The 24,743-nt window shown below is 40.1% G+C and overlaps 1 protein-coding gene across 2 annotated transcripts in view; it reads left to right on the top strand.

Moving 5' to 3' along the window:
* The first annotated feature begins 3,376 nt into the window (after positions 1-3,376).
* LOC121298782 (ras-specific guanine nucleotide-releasing factor 1) overlaps positions 3,377-24,743 on the top strand; it is a 36,749-nt gene continuing 15,382 nt past the window's right edge. For both annotated transcript variants that reach the window (XM_041225995.1, XM_041225994.1), the window contains exons 1-8: positions 3,377-3,945; positions 14,950-15,056; positions 18,505-18,652; positions 20,129-20,221; positions 21,968-22,221; positions 22,952-23,031; positions 24,045-24,238; positions 24,628-24,737. In XM_041225995.1, coding sequence (XP_041081929.1) covers positions 3,670-3,945; positions 14,950-15,056; positions 18,505-18,652; positions 20,129-20,221; positions 21,968-22,221; positions 22,952-23,031; positions 24,045-24,238; positions 24,628-24,737 — 1,262 coding nt within the window. In that variant the 5' untranslated portion in view covers positions 3,377-3,669. The remainder of the gene's footprint in view (positions 3,946-14,949; positions 15,057-18,504; positions 18,653-20,128; positions 20,222-21,967; positions 22,222-22,951; positions 23,032-24,044; positions 24,239-24,627; positions 24,738-24,743) is intronic.

The raw sequence follows: 24,743 nt of genomic DNA, 5'->3' as shown, positions 1-24,743 counted from the left end.
GTATTCTGCTTTATGCAGAACCTTCTTGTGATATTGAGGAGAAGCTCTGGAGAAGTGACCCCGTAATGAATGGAAAGGACAATGCAATTACTGTGTGAGAAAGTGCACACAGTACTGTGAATAGAGGAATCCAAAGTGGTCTGTTTAAATGATCTCAACAGACCTTAATACCATTGTCTTTACACTGAGAATACCTCTCCTGTAAACTCTTCCCACAGGATGTTTTGCTTCCCTATGCTAAAACATTAAACCTAACTCAGTTTACAGCTTTCCCATGGTTATAATATGTACTTACCATAGTTTACTTTGCTTTGCCATGTTTATTTAATTAAACTACGTTGAAATTACTGAGAGTGTAATCAATTTAGTTTTTCATTATCAGGGCATCCATTTTAAAAACTCAGCATTCTGTTGTGCATTGTACTGAACAGGCCAACGTTGTGCATTGTACTGAACAGGCCAGCATTGTGCATTGTACTGCACAGGACAGCGTTGTGCATTGGAAAGTGAAATAAATCTGGAGTTCCTTTAAAAGCTCCTTGTTAAGGCAGAGTGTGTGATACAATGTTATCCAATCTGTGGGATTTCAGTTCCCTGAACCAAGAGGAGCAGAGCAGGGCAGCACAGCACCTCCAGCCATCTGCCCGCTGTAGCAGACACTCATTTACTGCTGGAAATACAAGAGGGGCTTGACATGTAATATAACACAGCCACAAATTAGGGCTATTTAATATGTCCAGGGAGACACAAGGTATCAAAACCCTGTTGCATGGTATTTATTTGTTAATCTGCATAACAAATGCATTCTTTAAGAGACTGCACTGTCATATGTATTAGCTTAGGTCACAACACTGGAATTATTACAATCTCAAATGCATGTATTTCAACAGGATATATCCCTTGAGATATATATCTCAATTTCAATTTGTAGTCAATAATCAGTAATATAAAACAAAAGGCACGTGTGTGAAAATGTTAGACCACTTTATGTTTTAATCAGGCATCTTACACAACTTCTAAGAAGTCTCCTGCATTTTATCATGTGTGGCTCTGTGTTCCTTTTCTTTCACTATTTTAAATGAATTGCACGTGTGGCCTGTTGAAGTCATCAGTTAAATCAGAAAATCACTAATTTGTCTATTTTGACAATTTTCCAAGATTTTCAGTTCCAGTGGTTTAATTTCATATGCACAGCAAATCAAAACAACATAAGCAATCTAGACCTCAATATAATAATAGTGCTACAGTGTAAATAGCGAGCATGCCTCTGTTTACCTGGAGCTGGCTTCAGCAGTAATGTAATGAAATCCAGGATGAGAAGGATGTGTAGTGCAAGGACATGAATAGCTGCATTGTTATGTCACAGTTATGACTAAAACTGTATGTGTCTATTATAAATAATGCTTTCCATATTATCCCATGAAGCTGTGACCTGGCTGACTCCTCAGTGCAGAACATTCTGTGCTTTAATATTGCAATTGAGATTTCCGAGAAGGAGCTGAGCCTGTTGAGAAACCTTTTCAAGGTGCATGACCCCAGCTGTCTCTGCGGAGAGGTGAGTGCTAATGAAGGCAGGGAGGAAACTCACGCCACACCAGCTGGAGGCTGATTAAAATCCATGTGAATACCGCTTACCCACCAGCAATCAGAGACACAAAGGATCTTCCATCTGATACATCAAATGTGCATTATACCCAAAGTCCAAATGAAGTGGGCATGGACCTTTCGAAGCATACAGTACCAAGGTACCATGCAGGTGTTTTCAAACCTACACAATATTAACCTGGACAGATCCAGGAGAAGAGTAAATGTCCCACCTCTTAAGTTGTTTCACCAATGCCCTTTTGATTTCTTTATTGGCCACGGGAGCTGATTTGGGTCCAGTTTGGGTTATAAGAAGAATAAGGTTTTGGGTATAGCAATGTGACAGATAAGCCTGGAACAACACTCTTAAAAAAGAGGATTCCTGTGCATTCTAGAACTAGAACCGCAGGGTTCCTTCAGAAGTTCCTAATACAGAATGAAGCATCAAATCATGCAACCCCTATTGGTTAAATTTAGAATGAGTATGGTTTCATATTGAACCCATGATATAGAACCATCTGTTGTTGAAAACAAGGGTCATATAAATCAATGTCAGGTTACAGTAAACAGGAATATAGGAATTCAACAATGAAATCGATGTCAGGTTGGCAATATAGTGCAGGGTTACTGCTTTTTGGAGAGTTCATGGTTTGCTTGACATATCTCCGATAAGGGTAACAGTGGATACCCTTAGCCCCAGCTTTGAATAAACACAGGCAATATTTCACATTGATGTCGTCATGACTTCATCAGATTCCCAGTAAGTTGTTTCATAATGACTGTGTGTTTTGAAAGTATGCTCGGGGATACTATTTTGGTAAGTACTGTGGTTTCAGATCATATATACAGTATATATTACATTTATACCTATGTATAAAATCATCTGTTATATAAAACAAGACTGTCTTATGTTATGTAATGCACCAGTGTCCATTAAATTAACATGACGTTAGGTTATAAATCTATGCAACTAAGTGGGCGAGAGGCGCCTAAAAATACATAAATAAATAAATAAATAAATAAATCTGCAGAGCCGTCCTGAATGTTTGCAGCAGACAGCTTTGATTTGTCAGCTCGCTGATGCTCTCCTGTCTGTATCTGAGAATCACTTTGTATAATTATTGGGGTTATCGATATTATTAGCAGTTGTGGTATAGACACCAAAATATGTTTCGTAGTTCAAGCGCACGATATCAATAACACTATTCCGAGTCAGTCCTTCATTTTAAATAAAACAACCGCTGATCCAAATCTTACATTGCGATTACATAAGCACATATTGTATTGCAGTCTTTTTAACATGTACATTGGAACGATAATATTTTATTTGGGAATATCTTACAAATTAATATATATTTGTTTTTTTGGGGGGGGGGGGTTTGTCCTGGATTTTAAAAAGAAGCCTTCTAAGTTTGCTGTAAGTGAATAACACTTTTAAACTTAAAAACCTTAAAAACTGGAATACTGACTACCGATACATAAAGCAAGAGATCAGACTTTGGTTTCAGTTAGAATAAAATTACACGATCTGCATAGATTTTTGATAATTATATTAGAAATTTAGTTGATTCTTCGGGTTTTTTCTTTAAATAATATTATTATTTACCATTATATAAAACAATAATTCAGGATCACCGTGGAAGTTAATGCTTATTAGATTTTGGTCAGTGGAATTCCAATGTGATTCTGCTGTCGGGCGTGAAGTGCCTCTGTCCGAGGTGCTGAAATGTCACATGACGTCTCTTCTTCACTCACCGCAATACAGTGAGCTCCTGATTCTGTTCACACTTTCCAACAGAACGGCAATCCACTAAACGTATTATTCTCCTTGGTAAAAGCGCTTTACACATGGAGCGGAAGACGTGAACTGTCCAGAAATGCGAGATCTAGAACTGAAACCAATAAAAGGCTCAGATTTTGGATCGTAGATTTTGTTATTTTTTACAGACAGCAGCGTAAGTGCAGTGAATGGGTGTACAGCAGATTAGTGGTCCTGCCGATTAAGACTGCACAGCTTTTTGGGGTCTGGTTGGGATTGAGAAGATGTAAGGATCAACAAGCTCTCCTCTTGGCTTTGAAACAACCATGCAGAAAGGAATTCGACTCAATGATGGCCATGTTACCTACCTGGGTATTTTGGCGAAAAAGGATGGCACAAGACGAGGGTATTTGAGCAAGAAGAGCTCTGACAACACAAAATGGCATACCAAGTGGTTCGCTTTGCTGCAGAATATGTTGTTTTATTTTGAGAACGACTCCAGCTCCAGACCCGCGGGATTGTATCTGTTGGAAGGATGCACTTGTGACAGAGCTCCCTCTCCTAAACCTTCTCTGTCAGCCAAGGAATGTTTAGAGAAGCAGGTAAGGGTGGACTGGTGCCTATTCGCGGGGATGTACGTGTGTGCCTATATTCTCCAATATGCTGTGTATAACAGCTAGTTTACTTGATGTACAGGCTAATGGAACTGTTATTTTACGAAAAATGTGCAACTTTAATTATTTTGTTTGGGGGGGGGGGGGGGGGGGGGGGGGGGGGGGTGGGGATGCTTTGAAATGTGGACAGATGTTTTCAGACGCATGGAAAGCGGTCAAGAAGCAAATAGACACTTGAACGTTATAACAGAAATGCGTTTTATAAAGTACTTGTGTTATATCTGGCATAAGCAGTTCATTTAATTTACAAGACAATTGCAGTTATCTGAAATGTATACTGATATGTTTAAAGTCAGAATGCGATAGTTAACGGTGGGTATTGAAAGTAAAACAGCTATAGAAACTTCATAATAATAATAAATTACTACTACTAATAATTATTATAACAATTGAAAGTTAATTAAATTAAAATATTTGCTACTTCACCTTTGTAAAGTGCTCTTGCATAATGTCATGTTGTCTTTGAGCATGCCATTATTACTCATTAAATGTTAGATATTTTAAAATGGAAATATTAAAATACATTTTCCAATGGTCTTTCAAACCTCTATAAAAACACATCTATCTATCTATCTATCTATCTATCTATCTATCTATCTATCTATCTATCTATCTATCTATCTATCTATATCACAAGTCTATTACATTGTGCATCATGACATCACCAGGTACTATAATCAGGTGTTGAATAGTTGATTATGATTCTTTGCTGTGGTGTTTTGGGAGATCAGTTTCTTCTCAGGTTATATGGGTAACAAAAGCTTGATCAGGCATTTTGTTCCATCTCAACGGCGCCTCCTGGTGAAGAATATGTGTAATGTCTATATAATTGATATAAATAGAATAATACTTGACAGCTTAATGTTTTTTGCTGGTAACCCCGGTTTTAAGATTGGATTTTGCAAAGGATTTTTGAATATAAAGTCACTAGCCAGTCAAATTATTTGATACTTAATGATAAAATGGCTCATTCTAAGACTAGACTAGCTCAATTATTGATTTGTACACACCTTGTAAACACACACAATTGAAAATGTTGCTGTTTGTGCTTTTTCATGAAGGATAAGAACAAACAAACAAAAAAGACCCCAGCTAACAACTTCTTTAGTTTATTTGAAGTGGATTTGTTTGTACCCTAGACCGATACTGCTCTTTATTGCGTCATCCTGATTTGTTGCAATATCTGCAGGGGGTGGAGAGGAAAGTGCAGGATAGACCCATCCCATCCTGAAACAATCCTTTGCTAAGTAATGCCAGGAAGGGCTGTAAGCATTTTGTGAGGAGCAAGCAGTAAACCTGCAAATAATATGGCGCATCTATATACATATATATATATATATATATATATATATATATATATATATATATATATATATATATATATAGACCTGCCAGTTTAGGAGGAAGTGGACAGAGCTTACAATGAGTGGAGACCTCTCGGGAGACCCCTGGGGACCTAAATCTAATAAAAAGCTGGGGACACTGAAAATGGATTTAGATTATTTTCATTTTATATCTACGTGGATCTCTGCAAGAATGAAATAATCCACAGAATCTGAGCTATTAAAAGAAGAGGAGGTTCTTTCTTTCTTTCTTTCTTTCTTTCTTTCTTTCTTTCTTTCTTTCTTTCTTTCCATAACAAAATCATATTTTTAAAACTACGTTGTGGCCGTGTGGTTTCGAAAACCATTTAACATAACACAGTACCTACAGTTGCATTAAAATGAACACAAAGCATGTCTGATAATTACCAAATAAAACCGGTTTTGACACCCAGGTTAATAATTTGTTTTATCACACATTTTATATTTGCTGTTTGCTTTTTTTTTTCAACCACTCTTTTTCAAATAATTATAAAAATAAAAACATTTCTTAAAACAACTGGACCCAATTGAGACTGATGATACAACAAGCATCCGTAAATATGGCGTTAATGAAAATGCAGGAAAGAAATGGGAGAGTGTAACAGGCTTCTGTTGAGTGGCAAGGGAGGGCATCGGTGGGCTAATGATGATAAGAGCCCTCGACTGCCGTTTGAAAATCCAGGGGGCTCGAGCCCTGGCATAGACATGCTTACTCAGTCTTGAGTCTGGGGAGTGTGGAGAGGCCGAGTGGGCAGGGGGCCATTGTTCCAAGAGCAAGGCCTCTGATAAGGACCTCTCACTGAGCAGAAGCTGGTTGCATGTGGGCTTGAGAACATTTCTAATTAAAATGTCACTAATGTGGGCAGAGAATGGCCAAGGGATAATGATATAAAATACAAGAGATAATAAAAAGTGTCCTTGATTTTGAAATGTGACCACAGGCTAATACTGTGGCATGTGAATGGAACATGCAAAGAATAAAGCATAATCGATAGAAATGCAGTTTATTACAACTTACAGGAAGGATAATGTTAAATAAACTTGCTTTTATGTACAACAGTAATACAGAGAGCACTCAATAAATATTTAAACTAGTGTCAACAGTAAATGCATTGTGTCGCTTTTCCATGTCTAGCACAAAAGGCCCCAAATGACCTGTAGAATGATCTAAGGGCGAGAGGTGTAGCCGGTGCATTGCTGTACAGTACAGTTATATTTACAGAAGAGGCTATATTACTGTTTCTTGTATATGCAAGGTGTACGTGTGTCAGAAAAGGTTAGGTCATGAGCACAGGGCTCCATTAGGATCAATCTCTTTAATAGATCAGTCTCTGCTACTCATTTTGAAGCGCTGCTAACCTAGTCAGTGGCTTGTGGAATAAAATTCTGTTGAGATATTCTCCATTTTTGGATCATAACTACTGTATAATTGTTACCATGACACCCCTGCAGAGTAACCTACTTACTGAAATTGCTATTTAAACGTTGTTGGAAGCACAACTTATTACTGCCATCTACGCCTTTATAAACTGACATATCAAGTGGGAAGCAAAGACAATCTGGCCTGTTCCAGTTGTATTGAATCTGATTGACTGGTGCCAGTAAAGCTGTGTTTCCATCTGCACTTTGAAACCAGTCTGCTCTTCTTCATCCAATATTAAACTGGAGGCTCCCAGTCCCACCTGCAGTCTGCAATCCAATATGCAAACAAGCAATTCTTAAGGGTCCTGTATCACCCCACCCCTCTCCCATTCTGAGAAGTGCAAGTCTTCAACTTCATTCCTGAAACCCTTCCTTATTTTATTGACTTTGCACTGGCCTTACAGAGAAGATTAAGCAGTGTTGTGGACAAGAGTTAAAACAGATGGTCCGTACTGAATCTGTAGCTCCAGAAGAGCTTTGTTGATAATGGAGAACTTTCATTGCATGTCGTTGGAAAGCCACACACAAATGGGTTCCCCCATCAAGTTAATAAGGTTGTTCAGCTAAACCTGAGGATAACCATCCAACTGAATCATACACTATGCATTGCCAGCTACTGTTGTTGGGAAAGCTTAGATAGGCAAATAACACTGATGATTCCCATGCTAATTCTCATTCCCAGTCTTAGTGACATATATACTTCACATGCTTTCATCCTAATACTGTAAAAGCACTCCATTGTAATTGCATTGCTGGAGACGTGTGTTATTGGTGTGGGAATAACTCGCTCTGTGTTGTATTACTGGGTTCTAAACGATAGCTGGTGATTACACCTTGGAGACAGATAGAGATCCATTCTGGTGCAGGATAAAGTACACTGTAATGTCAGGCTATTCGATGACATTGGTTAATTAATAAGCTATTAATTTAAACATCAAACAACAAGCATTGTGTACTCTTTAAAAATGCAATGCTCGGAAAAGGCATCTGGCATTTCCTTGAGTGACCCTGCATTCTCTGAAACTGTTTCTCAACCAGTATCATCCAGCAGTATTACAGCTTGTGTGCAGGCAGGTTATCAGAATGCTTGCTTCAGTGCATTCATTAAACACTACAGTAAAGTGCCAAGAGGATAGACGTTTGACAGATATCATGCCACAAGTCTGTTTCACTATATTATGATGGCTGAAGTTTTTAATTACAGACAGCTACCTATCCATCTACTTGTAGTTCTTCAAAGTGGACCTGTTCTCTATGCCATATTGGGGTGCAGCGTGTCACTATGGTGTTCAGAAGACAGTCCCAGCGCTGGTGTACCTGCCAATAGAGGTGCTATTTTGGGATCAATGCCCAGGTTAATAATGAACCACGACATGAAAGTCTAAAATCCATGGTGATTGTGTTTAAAAAGGCAGCTCACACAGGAGGCAGTATTGCATGCCTTGAGTGTTCTACAACGCTTTGATGAATATGATTCAGAATAACCTGGCTCTTGACACTTGTGTTAAGCCCCAGCAATGATGGAAAACGAGGCACACAGAGCTACACTCAACACTGCTGCGAGTACATTTAGCCTCTCAACAAGCTGTTTCAGTGCTTTCAATCATGCAGGTGTGTTCCTCACAGCATTACTGCAACTACTCTGAGTTTTTCAAACAGTTTTTCTTCAGCGTTGATTCCTCAGTTAAGTAGTTCAAGTGGTGATGGTGAAATCAAAGCATTTATTAAAAGTTTTACACAAGCTAGAGATTCGTGCCTGTGGTTTCTCATTTCACCAGAACCCTTTATTGCTTATTATTTAGAAACATTATTATCATCATTATTAGTTGTTGAAACAAGATTCTTCATTTCACTGTCAACTATTTGGGGTTAATGAATGTCTGCCTAATTGCACTGCATGTCTCAGAATGCAGCTACCCCTTTTAAAATGTGTTTGTACGTTCCATTACAGCAACACGTGTCACAGTGCAAAGATCTTACTGGTTTCTAATTTAAAAGAAAAGGACGGAGCTGCTTGTTAATCTCCCAAAGAAAGGCATGCCTACTGCAGCTGCAAGTCTGTAAGTGTTCAGTTTTCAAGAGCCTGTAATTAAGCAGTGATGAAAGGCAATAGTATCTGGTTTGTGCACCGACTGTCCCTAGTCAATAATCAATACTAGGATTGCCTGTATTTGACGACAGATGAGGGCAGGGTGCAGAGTCAGCTGGTTTGTTGCAGTGTGCTTTATCATTTGAACACAAATAACTTTCTCATCATGAGCGTGGTTGGATGTTGCACATTTTTTTCCCCTCACTTCTATTTAAAAATAGCTGTATAGGTGCACACCGTTTCTATGGCAACCTCACTTTCCATGCGTGAAAAGGATGCTGCTCTGCTGGTGTATTAAGAGCAAGTGCATCGGATATGGCTTTGCATTATACTGCATCTGTAAAGGACTGGAGGGAGTCCCAAGCTATTTTCAGTATTTAGATAGGTGGTTTGACAATGCAAACCCGATAATGTTTACCACAGTGAATCTGCAGAGTATTCAGTATGCATTACCGTGGTTATTACAATGCCATGTGCGTTGAGTTTTACATTGCTTGCCCTGATTTAGCATGCTTTTACTATGCTTTTATACAGCGTTTTACTATAGTATGCTTTTACCAGGCAGTATATCAGAATAACCTTCAGAAGGGGAATTCCATCTGGACATTGCTATTGTATTTACATTTAAATTTAAGGTATCAACAGCAGTCTTGTTTAAAGAGCGTCCCTGTTCTTGACAGACTCTGTTTTAATTCTTTGACACAGAAGGTTGTCTCGCCTATCAGGAAGTTTAAATAATTCAAACATATTCATCCTTGCTCCAAAATCGTTGTTCAAAAGGGCCAGTCTGTAGCTTATGGGACAACCACCTTTGCAAGAGTCTACAGAAATAGTCGATTGGCTTAGATTGTAATGAAACATTTACACAGTCAATACAGGCTCAGACAAACCCCGGTCAGGGTACTGAAGAGAATGCCAATTCCCTGGTACACATGTGAAGGCATGGGTCACTACATTTACTTTACTGACTGGTAGCTCATACCTAACATAGCTGCTGCAACTCGCTGGACTATGACCCCGGTTTGAATTCAGCTTTATAAAAGCATGTCAAACACGGGGGGCGTTTGGTAACACATGGTTAAAAACACAGTGTAGACAACTGCGTAACTGCTGTTTTTAATTTGTTTTTCATTACCTGCGCAGAACCACCACATTCTCTGTTTATTCTACTTGAAAATCATGTAAACCAGAGCTTAAACGTCAGCTGTTAAAAAGGAAGTGGAGAGCTATCGTGCTTTGCCTCAGTTTGCCCCAGTGTTGATAAGTGACATTTATTAGAAGCAAGTGCATGGGACAGGTCTTAAAGAGGTCATTACAAAGTGTCTTGAAGAAGCTGGAAAGTGGGACACACACAGGGCAGCTGGTTTTGCACCAAGGCCAGTAATGTTTAGAGGCAGGTTCGTTTGTAGGGGATGTTACAGAGTTGTTTTATATGGACCTTATCTCTTTAGCAAGGGTCAGAAACCGTAATGTCAGTACATCACACAGCACTGTCTTTTACACAAGCACCACTGAGGTTAATAACAGCTCAGGAAAAGCTAACCAACTACTGAGGATTTAGACGTGAGGAGTATTGAATAATGAGTCGGCATGCGTTAGGTTTGCAATCTCAAGAAGCACTCTGCTGTGCTGATATCTGGAGAGATTGATGGCATTTTGTTTCATGACATGGTCTGATAAAAGCAGACACTTATGCACACAAGGTATTTTATGCATTCTATTCCAGGTAGAGTTATCTTGTTCATGGGAAATGGAAAAAATAGATGAACGGAAGTCTTTTATGTTTTGTATTGATTCCTCCGTGAACAGCTGATCCGTATGGAAATGGTAATGAACATCTATTGAGCGGAAAGAATACAAATACACTCTTTGGGAAGCTTAGATAATTCTTCAGCAGGGATAGGAATGATTGACCAGACTTTGAGAAAGGGATGTACGAAATGAAGGGAATCAATCAATGTATGGTTGGTAATTTGGTTTCAGCTTCAGTCACAAAGACTGAACAAAGAGTTCTCAATAGAGTGTATAAAATTCAAAATATGTTTTAAACAAAGTATTATTATTATTATTATTATTATTTATTATTATTATTATTAAATAACATACAGGCAATCTTATAATACAGTACAAACATTTAGAAATCTAAACCCACAACCCATACCCATACCTTCAGGCAAGCTACAGTACAAAGACCCCTGGAATACACACGGCCTGCATGCAGAGTGAAGATTAGAAGTTAGTTGTCATCTGTGAAGTTGCAGTCCCCCACTACCCTCTGTCATTCCCCTAGAGCTGACTTCTCTAGACCTCCTTATATGGCAATTATACTGAACAACAATCATGCCACAACACCTCAAAATACCTTCAGTATAGTCAGAGTTTTAGTTTCTTTATGCATGCAAATGTTTATGCAACTTCAGAAGAATGGAAATGAGTTTCACAGCAGTACAATGAGGACCAAGATACATGACAAAAATGAGCCTTAATCTTTGTGTAAACCAAAAAATAATCATATCCCTGAATAAAGCATATAATATTAGAGCTGAGATGCTTTAATTATAGGAATACGTGGAGTAAAACTCCACACTTTACACTGGATTACCTATAGGAGCTGTTGGATTTTTACTAATATTATGATTAGTTATTATTCTCTGTAATAATTATTCCATTTTGATATATGTATGTTTTTATTCAAATTGATATGTAACACATAGCACAACTATATGTTATAAACAGCAATTCAGCATTCATCCAATGATATTCTACCACGGCATATCAGATTACAGTTAAAACATTATTATAAGATATCAGGATATCAAAAAAATATATACCCCAGCATCACTCAATACGGGGTTCATGTTCTTTTTACCAACAATTTATATTAATCATAGTCTACCACTGTAGGATCGATATATAAAACTGCGCCAACGTAGAGCCATTAGATTATAAATTGATAGCCTAATACAGGAAGAAGGTAATATTTACCACGTCTGGATGAAGTTTCCTGCCAAATCAGGCTATTACTCTGTCTCAGCTTGCTGTGATGCTGCTGGGTATAGATGCTGTTTGGGTTAGGGTTAACCTTCAGGGACTATTACTTCTGTTCTTTATATAGGCTCTAGTCTCAGCTTGCTGTGATGCTGATGGGTGTGGATGCTGTTTGGGTGTGGTTACCTTCAGGGACTGACACTCCTGTTCCTTTCCACAGCCTTTCTGGCTTCTCTGACCTAATTTTCTTCCCCAGCTGTAAACACATTCTGAGCACACAGGACCTACCCAAACGGGTTAAACAAAGCAGGGGGTATGAACATTAATAAAGTTTAAAGTGTATTTTCAGACACATGCACACACATTGTACAAACTCAATGTTATATAGAAATACAGCTTATTGCAACATGTTTTTAATTAATGTGAAGAAGAAATAATTGTAAGCCAAGGTAATTTGTATATTACAGTGGAGGGTGCAGGGTGCAGCTCTCACTGCATTCTCTGTATATATATCAGAATGGCTCAGGCTTCATTTCATGGTATAGTGAAAGTCAATGCAGGAAAAACCTGCTGGGGATCTGACTCATTAAAAAGGCAGACAGGAAATTGCACTTGAAATGGTTAAGATAGCCATCTGATGTGGCGCTGGAGACATGCAGGCGTAATGTCACTTAAGCAAAGTGTGGATTGATAGCTGTAACTGATGTCGACAAGGAACCTAACTGTAAATGAACCTGTTTGTCTTTGGCATGCCATGCGGCTGATGGTATACAGCTGGCATGCTAGTTTTTGAGGTTAAGGGCTTGAATTTTACATCAATTTTATGTCAAGCTATAGTAGCATGAAACAAAGTATCTCTGTAGAGATTAGCATGGCTATAACAGGGCTACACATGTGACCTCAGCGTGTTATTAGGCTATTGATGCAGCGCAGGTCTGTGGAGGTGTAGTGTTTTTAAGCTTCAGTTCAGTAGTCTTGTTTTGGACCAGTACAGAATGTGTTAATATGTGGATGCTGCTTTACTGCTGGGAATGGAAGAGTACCAGAGGACCAGGGCATGACAATAAGACCCAGTCAGCTGATTTGCTTGCAACAATAAGACTAGGAGGTGGGATCCACAAACCCATTTAACTCCAAAAGAAGGAAAGCATTAGACTTACTTACAAGCCCAGAAATCAAACATGTGAGTTGTTTATTTGCAGTTAGGTAACTATCTGCTTATAGAGTTGGGTAGTCGATTTTCTCCTATCTAATACATAGATTGTATTTGTATTTGACATGTTAATTTACTAGGATATAGTATTAATTGAATGATGTCAGTAATGGAGCAATAAATCGTTACTTTATATCAGCATTGTCATTTTATTTGCAATTTGCAACACCAAAAGAGATTCAGAGGTAAAGGACAAACAGGGCAAGTGTTGTAAACCGTTGTGCTGTAAAAGTCATTGAAATGAGTGGTTAAATGGCATCTGAATACTAGGGGAGGGGGTCACAGTCCAAGACATCAAACACTTTATCATGTTTGTATAACGAACAGGAGGAACTTCACAACAGCATTACCAAGGGCTGATTGATTCTTAATGACAAAGGCCATTTAAAGGGGAGAAAGGCGGGAACCCTTTACTAAAAGAAGAAAATGAGTTGCTTGGTAACAGGAAAAGCTGAGTTATGTAATTGCCACCCTGCAGGAACAGTGAGGAGGAATATCTCTGTGGAAAAGAAGGCTATAAACAGCTGTGTACGGCAGTAGCTGGTAGAGGTTTTGTTTATTATGCTGAACTGATCAGAACTGAAAAAGCCTGAATCAGGGTCTGAACGAGGGAACCTGGAAGCTATAAATACATAGAATTGTACTGAGGGGCAGACAGAGAGTGTGAATCAAACAGGAGATATATATTCTCTAGAACTCTCATTTATTATTTAAAAGAACCTTCCAGTAAAACCGATCTTCAAGCTGGCATTCGCCTTGAGTGTGCGTCGATGACTTCATAGCGCTATGTGTGCCAATGCATCAAAACGTAATTCATTTTGAAACATGCTGTCCATCTGATACTAACAATGCTCTTAGTGTTCTATAATGAAACCCTGCTCTCTTTACAACTATCTGAGGTTATGGAGGTTATAGTAATTCAGCTTTTAGAAACAGAAAGGGCTGCTGTTTCTATATTTATTTTGCTGTAAGCGTGGCAAATCATGATTGAAGCACCGATAGAGAATGACAGAGAACAAACATTAAAGGATATTCAGCAGGTCAAAAAAAGTGTAACTATGCAGATGATATGAATGCATCAAATGAAATACAACGGGACATTTTTGGGCTGACGGCATTGATCTGCCAATGTTTAGGTCTTTAAACAGACCCTGTAGTGTCCAATGGATTCTCTATTGGTAACCAATCTTGCCTCATTGCTTTCCCACTATAGTACAATGTTGTGGGCAGACACAGCACAGCATTATAAGACACAGTTTGCAACCAGTGATGACAGGACCAAAGAGACGCAATTATAAAATGGAGAATTCCATCACTTAGAACTGGCATCACTTTATGATCAAGACTAGGTTTGCATGCACATTGAATTCCATCACTTGGAACCGGCATCACTTTCATGATCAAGACTAGGCTTGCATGCACTGCATTTTGCTGATCCCTGCACCAGATGTTTAATTGCAAGATGAAGGGCTAGGTGGAATAGCTTGCAGCCTGCAGCAGCGCTGACAGAAATGATCTTCATCTCCCTGTCCTCTTAACACCTGGGGAGAGGACAGGATACTTTCAATAGTTATCTGAGTAATCAGAACATGGGGACCATTCCAAACAATCCACCGTGCAGAAAACCAACATTCTTCTGAGCAGAACATGTATGAGAAAGGAAGAGAGCTCACAATCTTAGAATTGAAAGATTGTAACCTTTCATACTGGATAAATGATTACGTTTCATGATGAGTAATCATTTAGAAGTGCAGTGAGTGGTGGTTTTCTAAGCTGTGGATGAACGCAGAAGCGTCGGTGACATGTCGTTATAAACCCACTGGTCTAATTCCTCACGCATTGTGTTTCCGTTGCAGTACTACTTCACTGTTAACTTCAACCACGACAACCAGAAGGCCCTGGAGCTGAAGACAGAGGATGTCAAAGATTGTGACGAATGGGTGGCAGCAATAACACATGCAAGGTATGTGGATTCTGACTGTTCTATACACAGCTACACACTCAAGGTATGTGGATTCTGACTGTTCTATACACAGCTACACACTCAAGGTATGTGGATTCTGACTGTTCTATACACAGTCAAGGTATGTGGATTCTGATTGTTCTTACACAGCAACAACTTGACTATCCCAACCGTGATGATCCAGCCCTTGTTGGGTGCTGTGCTCTTTTGTCCTGTCATAGAGAATCCAGCCTTCAATCGCTGGTTTTTACTGAACAGTTCAGTACTATATATCATGCATTTACAGTTAAAGTGGTTGAATTATATCTTTTAAGGAGATTCATTAAATTAAACTTCCCCTGGTCCCAATTAGCTTGGATACTTTTACTGTAAAGGCAATTCAATCACAGTGTAGTAAAGCTTAGTAAAGCATTATAATGCACAAGCAGGCTTGATAGGTAAGGTAAAGGGTTTCAAACCCCATACAGTAAAAGCATGGTAAGCTACAAAATCCTTCTCCAGATGTGAAGGGATTGCATAAGAAAAACACATGTTTGTGTTGCGTTTGTCTGGATCTGATCTGGGTACAGTAAAAAGTGTTTTGCAAAAGAAATCCATTGTTTTGTTTGGATTTAGTTTGAACCATAACTCAAATGTGAAGTATAGAAAGGGTCAACTAATTAGTCAAACGTTGCCATGGAGCAAAGAGATGAGTAGCTCTGGCCCCTTCTTTTCCTATTGTCTATCAATACGTTTCTATACTTGAGGCTGAAAGAGCTCCACTCCCTCCTCCACCAGTGACCCTGTGATGGGGGCTGGGTGTCTGCAACAGACACAGCACCTTGGTCTGTCTTAAATGAATGATTTAGATAGCTAATACCAATAATACTGTGCAAACACCTTGGTGAAAGATTGCAGGAGAGTCTGATTTTCCATGCGCAGAAACATGTGCACAGAATGTGAAGAGAGCCTCTCCGGGTCAGTTATTGCAGTTGAGCTGGTAAGTGTACCCAGTGGAAACAGGGGGTAATGAAGCACAGCACTCCCTGCACTGTGCAATTTAGCAAACCCTTACATACTTGAAAATGTGGTTGAGGTATTTAATAAAGCAAAGGGTGCGACACACACAGAGTGCAGTTTGTTCCTCTTCAGTTCAACCCTTGGTTACAGCAGAGCTGAGCTCACACGGCATTGTCTGTCTAATATTCCATTGTACCTGTGCTTTCCAGTATGATTGGATAATAGCCTGCAGAAAGCAGCAGCATAAATACAAACATGAGAAGTGACATTGTCATTGAATCGCTTGAAGACTGTGCTTCTGTACAGTTAACTAAAAGCAGTGGGGGATCTATCTTTTGCTGTGGTTTGCTCATTATTTGTGTAGTGTAATTAGGAGAGCATTTCATACCGCGCTTCAGTTCACATTAAAAGTCGTTATTTCTCGTCTGGAAACACGTCTAGGACCTTAGTACTTTCTAATGCAAAAGCATGCACCAAAAACCGATAGTGACAGGTTCATTTATCCCCATAATGGATGGACAATGTAATGGGAAATGAATAAGCAATGAAGGGTCAACAGCATCAATACCTCCGGCAGTGAAAACATTCATCATCCAAGGCTGCTGCACAGTGACATCAGGGGTAATTGGGTCAGATAACAAGGTGTGCTTACACCCTATTACTCTACCTAGATAAAGCAGGGTCATCATCAGGGGTAAATGGGTCAGATAACAAGGTGTGCTTACACCCTGTTACTCTACCTAGATAAAGCAGGGTCATCATCAGGGGTAAATGGGTCAGATAACAAGGTGTGCTTACACCCTATTACTCTACCTAGATAAAGCAGGGTCATCATCAGGGGTAAATGGGTCAGATAACAAGGTGTGCTTACACCCTATTACTCTACCTAGATAAAGCAGGGTCATCATCAGGGGTAAATGGGTCAGATAACAAGGTGTGCTTACACCCTGTTACTCTACCTAGATAAAGCACGGTCATCATCAGGGGTAAATGGGTCAGATAACAAGGTGTGCTTACACCCTGTTACTCTATCTAGATAAAGCAGGGTCATCATCAGGGGTAAATGGGTCAGATAACAAGGTGTGCTTACACCCTGTTACTCTATCTAGATAAAGCACGGTCATCATTAGGGGTAATTGGGTCAGATAATAAGGTGTGCTTACACCCTGTTACTCTATCTAGATAAAGCATGGTCATCATCAGGGGTAATTGGGTCAGATAACAAGGTGTGCTTACACCCTGTTACTCTATCTAGATAAAGCATGGTCATCATCTTTTGATAAAGTGAATGCCGTGGTTTCATCATGTGTCTGTACCACGTTTGTGACTGGTGGCGGGTTTAGAATCTGAGTCAATGCACAGTTAAATGGATGATGTTTTATTATGTTACTCACTGGGGTGTTCAGTTGACATTTTAAAGGTGCACTGTCTTGTGCCTTTTGGGTTTTTACATATTCTATAAAGTTGTCACAAACCCTCATGAAGACATTTGTTTTAGAGCCGTTATCAGTATACAGCAACACCAAAATATTAACAAAGAAAACAAGGGGCTCTCATTTGCCTTTTCAGTTTTGTTTTCCTTCCATATGGCATCGGTACCTCTCTGCCACAGTGGATAGCAGCAGGAGCGTGGCTGTTTAGTTCCCACATTGGCAGAAGCTTGTGTGCCTGCAACTAAAACTGCTATACCGTAGGTAATGTAAACCAACTGGAAAGCCAACAATGTCTGCTTTCTGATGTGCATGGAAGACAATGCTAGAAGAATGCAGCAAATACGCCTGCTTATTGAATTGATAGGTTTTGTTTTGTGTAGTTGCGCTCTCATTTAAAGGGCTGCTGTGCTGCCAAGGAAACTACAACCAGTCTGGTTGAGCTGCTTACAGAAAGATCCTAGTTAACCATGCCAGGCAATTCCTTGAAATCTTAAAATACAGCCTCAAACACAAATGCAGCTACCGTATTTGCCCATTGTTGTTATTAGCTGAATACCAGCTAATATGAGACTTTTCCCTCAGTGTCTGTGTGTATGCTTTTTTTATAGCACATTCCCCTGGTACTGCAGAGGTGTCTGCTTCAGTGTAAAGACTGGCTATTCTGCTGTCCCTCGTAAAGCCTTCCATTTAATTAATATTCCGAAAGGATGTAGACTAAGGAGAAAGCAAGAGAATTTCATTCTACAGTCACATGCTGTGAGGATGTAAGTAAGGTGGGACTTGAAGAGTTATTTAGTGTATACCACAGTATCCATTAGCGTAAGTACATAAATAACAGCCCATTTGAAGGCTGCTTTGCCCCTCCACCCCAACGGAAGGTGTCACACTCCACTGTGTCTGTTTTTGCATGTCTGTCGGGTCCCCTTGTGAACACACAGAGGTAGATATGGTGCTGTGTGTGCCTCCTGTTCTCAGCACTGTGGGGTTTGCTGCTGTAATGATACGTCTCCTCACAGCTATAGGAACCTTGCGACGGAGCACGAGTCACTCACGCAGAAGTACCTCCATTTGCTGCAGATTGTGGAGACAGAGAAAACAGTTGCTAAGCAACTACGACAACAGATAGAAGATGGGGAAATAGAGGTTGAACGCCTGAAAGCCGAGGTAACCTTTATTTATTTATTTGTATGTAATTTAAATTATGCAAATCTGACTATTCCCAATGGTAACATGTGCTATGGAGATAAAGTGTCATTAAGCTGCTATGTACTGTACATTGTTTAATAATACCAGGAAAACCCTTTTATATTATCAAGCTATTGCTTTTTATCTGTGTAATGTCTGTGATAAATTATCATACAAAAGTGACAAATGTCTTTGCAATAACAAAATGCCTAATATTATTATTCACTTCCTGTGCAGCAGGTATTAGGACCCCACCTGACACCACAGTGGGCTGAGTCCACTGTGCAGCAAAGTGAGTACCAGACTGATGTGGGTACCTATTACCTGCTGCACAGGAAGTTAACGTATAGAGTGGTGGAAGGCTAATTTGGCTTCACCAGAAAAAAAAACAAGTGAAAAATGTGAAGTCACGCTGTTGTGTTATGTAGTATTTAATGTGATTCTGTCAGAGCGGGTCATATATACTTTCACCTTTTGTACTGCAATGGAAACTCAGTCTTGCTTCACCCAGGTTGACTGGTAATATGAAGCTGGCAGGCTTAGCTAGCTTTGGGTTTCAGAAGCCATTTCTGCTCCCAAACCCATTCCCTGCTCTGCTTTATTTTCCCTTATGTATTCTTTGTAAAACAGATCAAATAGTAATTTTACTTTAATGTGCAAATGTTGAGCTGGCAATGAAACACTTTTCCTGTGCTGAATATGTATGAAGTGGCAGCTATTGTACCTGGCTGTCTGTGGAGAATGATAATAACCTCTTTGTGTCAATACAAAGTATTGGGCACACTTAGCATGAGGTGCCAAGCCTCGAGGATTTCAGCTTGCTTAGGATCCCAAATTAGGTTTGATTGATTTTTTTTTTTTTAAATCAAGAAAGCCTCATTTGAACAGTATCACTACATCCTCTCATGCAAATGAGCAGAATTCGTTTTATACAGTACATGACCGCCTTGTCCCACTATTCCCTGTTTTAAAAATCACAAATACAAATCAACACTTTACTGTTCAAACGCAGAGATGTAGAAATACACATCTGTGTTGCAATGAGGAAGAGTCTCGCCCCAAGCATGACCCTCATCCTCCCACACAGGCTGAGCTGGGGGTTTATATGGTTCTGCCCATACTACCCTTGTTAAAGGATTCTGAGTGATAGCTATAGCACTTATATAGTGTCCTTTGCTCATGATCTGGCTCATTGCAAAGCGTTTCATCATCCAGTTTTTTTTTTGCATTAAATTAACAGCATGCATGGGATGTGTTGATTAGTATCAGAAGAGTTATTTGAAATCTTGCTACAAGAACTGTTAAAAAAAGCGAACAGTCTCATATGAAATTGCCTTCACCTGTATTTCAGTCATTTGTAGTAGTAGGGTTAAAAACAAGAACCCCAATCACCTTGTGCTCCTATGTGTCATCTCACCAGTACTGAAGGGTTATTACTCTACTTATCTCTTCTAGATTGGAGGTTTGCTCAAAGACAACGAGCGCATTCAGTCTGACCCGACTACTGCACCCAGCGACGATGACTCTGACATCAAGAAAATCAAAAAGGTCAGAGTCTTCAGCAAGCGCTCAAACAAAAACCCTTTGACAATCAAAATTCAGAAAGCTGCATTTGAATTCTGTAATGAAATGTAACTTGTTGTATCCCTAAGAAGCCACTGGGGTCTCTGTGCTTGAGCTAGACAATGGTGGCTTGATTAATGTTTCCCTACCATCACCCAATACAATAAAAATGCCACCACTGTTGAGATTGTGGGGGCGGGATTGTGAGTAAATCTGAACTATTTACTTCTGAAACTCCCATTTCTATAATGTCTGTCTTAAGAAACATCACTTTTGACAATGCCATATAAAATATGTAAAAAACAATATACATAGCCGTTAAAAAATCAAAGTTAAAATGATGTTGCACCCCTCCGTCTGTCTGTTTTAAAATGGACACACCCCAAGCACTGTGCTTGGCGTTCACCTTTGGGTGTGGGTCGCGTTATTGTTGAATGCAAAGTTCTGCAACAGAACTTCAGCCCATCAGTACCTAGAGGAAGGCACTAGGCCAGGGGTGTGAAATCTCAGTCCTGGAAGGCCATTCCACTCCAGGTTTAACAGGTAAAATGATACAGTGTTTTACTTCAAGGTCTGGGTGGAGTTTTAATTGGTTCAATTAAACAATTTAGAACAAAGACCAGGAGTGGAAGGCCACCTCTGCACTCGGCGAAATGTTAGTCTGGATGACAGAGTTTGTTTGACCTGTAGTTTTGCTGGAGTGTTTTGGAATGTTAGTCTGGATGACGGAGTTTGTTTGACCTGTGGTTATGCTGGAGTGTTTTGAAATGTTAGTCTGGATGACGGAGTTTGTTTGACCTGTAGTTTTGCTGGAGTGTTTTGGAGTGTTAGTCTGGATGACGGAGTTTGTTTGACCTGTAGTTTTGCTGGAGTGTTTTGAAATGTTAGTCTGGATGACGGAGTTTGTTTGACCTGTGGTTTTGCTGGAGTGTTTTGGAGTGTTAGTCTGGATGACGGAGTTTGTTTGACCTGTGGTTTTGCTGGAGTGTTTTGAAATGTTAGTCTGGATGACGGAGTTTGTTTGACCTGTAGTTTTGCTGGAGTGTTTTGGAGTGTTAGTCTGGATGACTGAGTTTGTTTGACCTGTAGTTTTGCTGGAGTGTTTTGGAATGTTAGTCTGGATGACTGAGTTTGTTTGACCTGTAGTTTTGCTGGAGTGTTTTGGAATGTTAGTCTAGATGACAGAGTTTCTTTCTGAGTTTGACCTGTGGTTATGCTGGAGTGTTTTGAAATGTTAGTCTGGATGACTGAGTTTGTTTGACCTGTAGTTTTGCTGGAGTGTTTTGGAATGTTAGTCTGGATGACGGAGTATGTTTGACCTGTAGTTTTGCTGGAGTGTTTTGGAATGTTAGTCTAGATGACAGAGTTTCTTTCTGAGTTTGACCTGTGGTTATGCTGGAGTGTTTTGAAGTGAGTGCTGACACAGGAATGCCGGCTGTCCTAACAGGTACAGAGTTAGGGTTAGGGTTAGGGTTATGGAATTTGGAATGTTAGTCTGGATGACGGAGTTTCTTTCTGAGTTTGACCTGTGGTTATGCTGGAGTGTTTTGAAGTGAGTGCTGACACAGGAATGCCGGCTGTCCTAACAGGTACAGAGTTAGGGTTAGGGTTAGGGTTATGGAATTTGGAATGTTAGTCTGGATGACGGAGTTTCTTTCTGAGTTTGACCTGTGGTTATGCTGGAGTGTTTTGAAGTGAGTGCTGACACAGGAATGCCGGCATTCCTAACAGGTGCAGAGTTTCCTCCGGGGCTGGATGTGTCGGAGGAAGTGGAAGACAATCATTCAGGACTACATCAGGTCTCCCCACGCCGAGAGCATGAGGAAGAGGAACCAGGTGGTGTTCAGCATGCTGGAGGCAGAGGCTGAGTACGTTCAGCAGCTGCACATCCTGGTCAACAACTTCCTGCGGCCGCTGCGTATGGCTGCCAGCTCCAAGAAACCTTCCATCACCCACGACGACGTCAGCAGCATATTCCTGAACAGGTAGACGTGCTGTACCGCTTCACACAGGGAGTATTTCAGCACACTCATTCTGGGCAGGGGGCAATGTCACAAAATGATTTAGGAAAACACCCGAAGTGTAAGCAGTTAGTGATGGGAAGAACTTGGGTTTTTTCTTCGTGTAAAATATTATTTCAAATTGAAGTACATTTTAAAATATTCTTTCATTCTGAATTAAAGAAAAAAAAAACTCTAAAATTATCTTATGCACAGTGAAATTATTGTGTGTTTTTCTTTAATTTTTATTTCAGATGTCATTCATTATTATTCATTATTAATATAATTGAATTAATCATTTCGCAGACACTTTTATCCAACGTGACTTACAGAGTCTGGGGGGTGAACTATGCATCATTAACAACAACTGCTGCTGCAGAGTCACTTACCACAGGACCTTGGTTTCCCATCTCATCCGAATCCATGCATTGGTGTCTTTTTGCATGATGCAGTCATTTAGAAATGTTGTTAGGAGACAACATGAACATGGTCATTTTTGCCTCATTTTCCATGCAGTGTTTGTTTGCATATTTGTAAACGGAAATGTAAAAGCAATGTCCTTATTCAGTGGAGTGCTGTTTTGCTTATTTAGAATCATTTGGTTGGCTCCATATTGAGGGTTTCAGGCTGATGGACCACATTTCAAACTTAGGCATGTATCAGTCATGTTAATTATACAATTACTTTTGACGATTCTTTCTTATCTTTCTTTCAGTGAAACAATCATGTTTTTGCACCAAATATTTTACCAAGGACTAAAAGCAAGAATAGCAAGCTGGCCAACGCTAGTATTAGGTAAGTAGACTGTGCTTCCACTGCACTCCCCTTTCCTAAGACTTTCCATCCACAATGTGTGCTAGGAAACACAATACTGTTAATGCTGTAGAACCTTGCTGAAAAGGACTGAAGATGTAGGCAGGGGAATTTCAAAGTAACATTTTGTGATGATAGCTTTGCAACGCAGCACTGTTTCTGCACTGCAGCACAAACCTTTGGAAGCGGTCCCTTGTGCGGTAGCTTTCCAAGCAGAACAGTCTCCCAGCAGGTGCAATTGGCTCGCTTGTCTCCAGGAATCGGATTTGGCGTCTGATTCTCCGAGGATGCACCTCAACCCGGAGATAACAAAGCGTTATTGACAGCTACTGCTGAGTGGAGCCTGCAGTGGCACAGACTGGGGGACACAAAGGGGCCGGCAGAATTGAATTAAGAAAAATAGATAAGTGAGGAGGCTATATTTAGAAAGGCCATGTTGTTTATTCTGCATGATTTTATTTTGTGTCCTTTCAATTACTTAATGAATGCATTCCTTAATGGCATTTCTGTCAACCAGAATTCATCTGCCTGTGTCTATGGATCCAATCTTGCCAAAGACCTCGGAATATACAGTAGTACTTCAGGCATCCCTGACCCCTATGTACATATTGAATGTTCTGTGCAAGGATTATTAACAGTCACAATCGCACAAACAGCACTGTCAACTGTTTATTCCAAAAGATCATGCGTTTGCTATGGGGGTGAGATAAAACTTCTCAAGCTGGAAGCTATAAAGACACTATTTCCTGATTCAGGATCCATCAATAATAGGGTGAGATAGGAGGAAATTCAGATGTTTCTTTACAAGCTGCCCCTGTTCTTGAAAAGAGATCACTAAGTTTGGTAAATATTATGATAATAATAAGGTACGGACATAAAGTACCCTTGAAGCATGGCAGTAACAGATAATATGGAACCAGTCAAAGAGTGCAGTTTTGAAGGGGCTTCTTGACACTGTGCAGAAACACACTTGATCGCTGTTTCCCTGTCTCCAGCCGACCTCTTTGACATCCTGCTGCCCATGCTGAATATTTACCAGGAGTTTGTGAGGAACCACCAGTACAGCCTGCAGATCCTGGCACACTGCAAGCAGAACCGAGACTTCGACAAGCTGCTCAAGCAATACGAGGCCAAGCCCGACTGTGAGGAGAGGACTCTGGAAACCTTCCTGACCTACCCCATGTTTCAGGTGAGGATGGATAACTGAGCTCCTTCAGTAGAGAACCTGCTACATCACGGCACACCTTCGCTGTAGGTTAAAGGGGCCGTTAGAGTCAGTTTGAGCGTTCTTGTTATTCTCAGGCTTTGTAAACAGCTTTTAGATGCTTGACTGCAAGAAAAAGGGTAACATCTTTGTGCATTCCCTTTGAAATTGTATTTCACAGTATAGAGTGCAATTACATAGTGTGTGTTTCACCACTTAGTGCTGTTGATTCCTGCAATCAGATCAACAGAAGTGCATTAACAGACACAGCCTGCCCGGTCAGACACAGCCTGCCCGGTCACTCCTCTAACAGCACAGATACAGATACGGCCCGCAAGGTCACTCCTCTAACTGCTTCTGGTTTCTTGGCTCAGATCCCCAGGTACATCCTGACGCTGCACGAGCTGCTGGCTCACACCCCGCATGAGCATGTGGAGAGGAACAGCCTGGAGTATGCCAAGTCTAAGCTGGAGGAGCTCTCAAGGTTTGT

The sequence above is a fragment of the Polyodon spathula genome, chromosome 24 (assembly GCF_017654505.1).
Source record: "Polyodon spathula isolate WHYD16114869_AA chromosome 24, ASM1765450v1, whole genome shotgun sequence".
Lineage (NCBI taxonomy): Eukaryota > Metazoa > Chordata > Actinopteri > Acipenseriformes > Polyodontidae > Polyodon > Polyodon spathula.
This window is presented reverse-complemented; position numbering and strand designations above follow the sequence as displayed.